This window comes from Erigeron canadensis, chromosome 1 (assembly GCF_010389155.1).
Source record: "Erigeron canadensis isolate Cc75 chromosome 1, C_canadensis_v1, whole genome shotgun sequence".
In the NCBI taxonomy this organism is placed as follows: domain Eukaryota; kingdom Viridiplantae; phylum Streptophyta; class Magnoliopsida; order Asterales; family Asteraceae; genus Erigeron; species Erigeron canadensis.
Window position 1 is genome coordinate 12,373,561 of NC_057761.1, and position 5,338 is coordinate 12,378,898.

Consider the following 5,338-nt stretch of genomic DNA (forward strand, 5'->3'; position numbering starts at 1 on the left):
TTGGTTTTGTCAAGAGATACAATGCTCAACATATCCAATGGCTTGGTCTAAAGTTTGAAATCAGGTCCATACACCTTATTTATGGGCACGCATCGAGCAAATGTTGATACATTAGTTTAAAAGATACCTACATTAGCATTGTAGTTTTGCTACTCAAGCATTGGTGCATTTTAACTTTTAACTATTGATTGACTCTATTGACTCAAGCATTGGTGCATTTTAACTATTTTATTAACTCAAACATTGGTGTACAAATCAAAGATTCATCTCTTATTAACAAAGCATCTTAGGTTGGTTAGTCCTATTTTAACTAAACTTTAGAAATTAACAATCTAATATCATAATAAAATGTTTCAAAACTCATAAAACTGACCAATTTTACAATTTAAAAGCAAAATATACATCCGGGTACATAGTTAGACTTAAACAATAAAGAGCTTCGTGATCCTTTGATTAATCAAGTGGACTTGAACAATAAAGAGCTTCGTGATCCTTTGATTGATCAAGTGGACTTTCTTGGGTCAGCATTTTGTTGAAGGGGTTTAGGGTAATCCTTTTTATCCATGACTTCCTGTATTCCATCTTGCTAACCTTTTATGAAGCTCTTCAATGCATCTCTGTAAGCAGATGCTCTAGTCATGTAAACCCGCTGCAAATCTGGCCTAAGCGTCTTCATTCCACCTCAAGCAGCAACAACAGTCATCATTGATCAATGCACACTGTCAAAAAGTTGGTAAGGATCACTCAAAGAATATGAACATCACATTGATGAAATTGGGGAAAGGCCAAACAGAAAAAATATAAAACATTGGGTAATATTGTAATACGAAAACATGTTATGGGTAGACATGTTATATGGTTCAAAAGGTGGCCAACATGTATCTAACTGGTTACCATGTCCTAAAGCGTCTCATTATAAAACACTAAGTATTTAGTAATACGCCAACTCGAGTCTAAAATCTAACTAATACCATAAAACTAAAGCACGGAGAATGGAGTTGTGAGCGGGTTAGACCAGCTCTACTCACGTCGACCCTTTACCTACTCCGCCAATTAGCGCACATGTAGCTCTTGAATATTAGGAAGAAAGTGCAACTCTTGAATATCCGCATATACAGGAAAACAATTTATATAATAAAAACAATTTAATGATCCACACAAACAATATAGTTTGTATTCTGCACATACCAACTACTTTCCCCTTTACCCGTTACCTGACCTAGCCATTTTGCCACCTTTAATTGAAATAAGTGTACAGATTACTGATACGATACCAGGATGCATACATTACCTTGAGTGCAATGCCACGTCTACTACTATGTCGTTCACGTATCATCAAAAGATTGCTAAATTTAGATGATTTAGTGTCTGCTCATTTCTGCAACTCTTTGGAAGTCTCTTGAAACATATCTGGCTGGCCCCCGGAGTCTGGAGAAGACTGTCCATCAGGTTTATCCATGACTTCTGCACCCATGTTTGCAGAAAATGCAGCCATTTCACCTGTTACAACACACACAACATTAAAACATAAGCAGACAACCGAGAAACTATGCACTATCACATGATACACAATCTACGCTAATTAATATAAAATACATGATACAAATAGAGATGTGTAACCAAAAGAGCAGCTGCAAACATATAATACCTTAAGAGACGCAACTTCCACTAAAGCTAAACCTTTTTGGTAAAGTGCTTCGACCAGTTGGTCATATGTTGTCTCCATCTTCTTCTTGGTTTTCTGCAAGCATCGAGTAGAAGATAATAATTATAATAGCAGATTGATTGAACTGCGAGAGTAACGTCTAAATTAACTTTTAAGATTTATTGACAAAATTACAAGTGAAAGAGCCAACATATTTGTAAATAATTATAAGTTAAGACACTAAATTAGATATAATCAAATGCGAAAATTTACCTCCAAAGTCTCCAGATGCGGTGATGGCGGGGGAGATGGTGCAACAATTGGGTTGAAAGCGGGATTGGAGGCTGGAACAGGTGAGACTGGAGCGGCATTGGGGGCTGAACATGGCGGGACGTTGGAGGTAAATTCGTTAGACGGATCTGTGTTAGCCATTTGAGCAAACAATTAGAGGGAGAAAGGTATTTTTTTGTTTTTGAAGTCTTAGTACAGATCCATCCGGTGTTGCAGCTGTGGTGATAATGATCTTCATGTGGGATAATGATAAATCAACTTAGCACAGATCCATCAGGTGTTGCAGCTGTGGTGGTACTAGTCGACAAAGTTACACCAAATCCAGTAATTGCCTGTGTGGAAGTTGTAGTAGAAGCAGCAGACGAAGTTACACCAAATCCAGTCAAAGCAGGTGTCTCAGTTGTAGTGGCAGTTGATGACGCTACACCAAATGCTGGAAATACCAGTGAGGAAGATGCAGTAGAAGCCGATGAGGTTACACCAAATGCAGGAAAGGCGAGTGTGGGAGCTGTAGTAGAAACCGATGACGTCACAGCAAATGCAGAAAAGGCAGTTGTGGAAGCTGTAGTAGAAGCCGACGATGTCACACCAAATGCAATAAACGAAGGTGTGGAGGCAGGACTAACATTAGCAGTCGTAGTTCCTGCAGTAGAACCAGCTTTCAAACCAGAACTCAAACTCGGAGACAACTGTAGCCCGGACGAGGCCACAAAATTAGCCCAACTCTAATGGAGTGGCCACAAAATTAGCAAGCATAACCGTGGGAGCATTGACAGAAGACCCAAGCACTCCTATAGCTAGCCCACAGAGGAATACAGTCACTCTTGTTTAAGAATTAATGCATGTTTGAAAGACTTCAGAAGAAAGCATATAAATTTTGGCAAAAGGACTCTTTTCTGCAGCAGATAATAACAAATAGTAACTTTTACAACAATAATGGCTGCTCTGATGTATGTTTAAAGATTGACCAAGTGAAAATGAATAAAGACAGTTTTTTGAGTTCCTTTTCTTGCTTGTTATTGTAATTATCATTTTGATGGTCTTATCTGTTCGAAATATTCTAGTTACTCAAGTAACAGATATAGAAACTTTATTCTACCCATTGGACACCCATTTAATCTGCAAATAATAGCAAGTTCATGATTCACCGCTAATAACATCACCCCTGATTGTAAAACAATCATAAACAGCCTCATATTACTCAAAATCATCTCCAAACACCCCATAAGCCGAACTACATACATTCTGTAAAACCATAAACCCCACATAATGCAAATTGAACCCGAAACTCACCTTCACTTACATTTCATTCTTAAACTTTCAAACTGTTTTAAGACCGACCCAATCATAACAAGTTACATAAAAGTACATTACATAAACACTCTACCTTAACTTTTATCCTTAATTTTAGGGAGCAGTTATTCTTAATTAGGCGTTTCAACCCAATCATAACAAGTCGTTTCAACCCAAACTATAAGGAAAGGATCAGCTGAACCGTACAAAGTTTCAAGATGAGAATGGACTATCTGATGTGGATGTTACAGAATCAGCAAAACCCAAAAAGAGTCGTCTTAACCCATAACGTGTTACAGCTTATATAAAGAACTAGCTACCGATACTCATGAGTCGTGACCAAAACAGCCCATTTTGCCACCTTTATTAGAAAAGCAGAACCAAAAAAAGGAATACCAAAGTTACCAACATAAAAGATAAGGTTTAGTGTTCATTAAGTCACCTGTGCAGGATGCAAAGTCATACGTTGAGCTACACAACCCCCCAGTGAGATGCAAGTCAAATCGAAAAGCTACTCTTCAGTCATCAACAAGTTTTCATAAGGGACATACTGAAAAGCGAGTGCAGACCTCAAGGAACCGTCTTCACTTTTAAAAACAGTTCTGCGTGTTCCAAAAAATCACCCAGCAACGGCATGACCTGATTCATGATGTGCAACAGTCTACATACGCAAAAAAATTGTAAACCCAAACTTCAATTTCAATGGAATTCAAAGGTAAAATTGTATAACCTTCCATAAACCCTTCACATAGCAGATGTGTTCTAGCCTCCTCCCGATCTAACCATATACCTTGATCAACATAGTAATCGACTGAATTATTCAAATTACCAATTAATCACTATAAGGAAAGAGGCAGATTCAACCAAGAAGAACAAAAAAGTTATGCTTTAGTATCAGCCTACTATACACTATAATATGTACCATGAATTAAGACTTAGAAAAGCATGTGTGTGCTACTGTGTGAAGGTCAAAGCTCCTAACCAAAGCTCCTAACCATGTTATCATTTCATACTGTTTCCATATGTCTTCATATATGCCACTTCATTCCTTTAAAATCTAAACATTTAGATGACAAATATGAGAATCAATTTAACAAGTTTGAGGGTAATCAAACCAGCGGACAATATGAGAATCAACTGATCTAAAAAGGTTGACACTTTGTTTTGATAATAATTAGTGAAGCTGGATATAAAAGCCAACTAGTTTGTGTGAAAAGAACTAGTTTCCAAATCAAGGTATCTAAAAACTATCATGAATTGCATTGCACACAATTGAGCAAAGAACTAGTTTCCAAATCATTGACACCCTTTGAAGGCCTGCACTCGATGAGTTTTCTAATACACGCATTCTTGAAAACAAACGAATTAACTAATAATGCAATGATATATTTATTAAACGAATTCACAGAGACTAATGAATACACAACAATATTGATCAGATTGACAAACTAAATATGCAGGTGTTGCAATTCAACCTAAAAATATGCAAACATACATCAAATGGTACATCAAATTAAATATGTTTGTCTGCTATAGATATACAAACATACATGCATATAAATATATAAAAAACTGGCTCGTTTGGATACAGAATTTTTTTGTCTGCTATAGAAAAAAGGTGATACAGAAAAAAGGTGCAAACAATTATACATCAAATTTAAACTAAATATGTTTTACAAACAATTATACATCAAATTAAAACACCAAGTATTATAATAAAAATTATACAACAACATAATAAACACACCTATAGATATATAGATATACAAACATAATAAATATATATATACCATTATTATTAGAGTCCCCTCCTGAATTATTATTAAAGTTGGAACGACATCGTTTGACAAAGGGGGATTTTTTATTTTTGGAAGAGGGAAATTTCCCCCCACTAATTGAGTCGAAATTTTGACAACTAAGACGGCATAAAAAAGGAACCACCCCTAACCCAATTCTAACATTATTCATCACTTACACATCAAGAATATTCCCTCCTTATAACCCTTACTTTTAATCCACTTCTAACACTATTTATCTATTATTATATTATTTTATTTTTATTTTTCACAAAACTAAACAAACACATTTTATTATAATTAAAAAACATTA

The 5,338-nt window shown here is 35.8% G+C and overlaps 1 protein-coding gene across 4 annotated transcripts; it reads right to left on the bottom strand.

The window, feature by feature from the left end:
- Positions 1-316: 316 nt before the first annotated feature.
- Positions 317-4,010, bottom strand: LOC122584892. Of its 4 annotated transcripts, XR_006321611.1 has the most exons (6): positions 3,960-4,010; positions 3,672-3,890; positions 1,919-2,832; positions 1,649-1,741; positions 1,292-1,500; positions 317-719 (listed from the first exon to the last, which is right to left on the bottom strand). XR_006321611.1 is itself a non-coding variant. In XM_043756967.1 (5 exons), the coding sequence occupies exons 2-4, from the start codon at positions 2,075-2,077 to the stop codon at positions 1,336-1,338; spliced, it is 417 nt and encodes a 138-aa protein (XP_043612902.1). In that variant the 5' UTR covers positions 2,078-2,579; positions 3,672-3,991; the 3' UTR covers positions 317-719; positions 1,292-1,335. The 4 variants fall into 4 exon arrangements, 3 of the variants coding, with proteins under 3 accessions (XP_043612902.1, XP_043612903.1, XP_043612900.1); XM_043756967.1 differs by having other exon boundaries at positions 1,919-2,579; positions 3,672-3,991; XM_043756968.1 differs by having other exon boundaries at positions 1,919-2,733; positions 3,672-3,991.
- Between the last annotated feature and the right edge of the window lie 1,328 nt (positions 4,011-5,338).

Coding starts and splice junctions, on each gene's coding strand:
- LOC122584892 (XM_043756967.1), bottom strand. CDS start 2,077: ATGGCTAACACAGATCCGTCTAACGAATTTACCTCCAACGTCCCGCCA. Junction 1,742..1,918: donor CGCATCTGGAGACTTTGGAG/GTAAATTTTCGC, acceptor CGATGCTTGCAG/AAAACCAAGAAGAAGATGGA. Junction 1,501..1,648: donor TGGAAGTTGCGTCTCTTAAG/GTATTATATGTT, acceptor GTGTTGTAACAG/GTGAAATGGCTGCATTTTCT.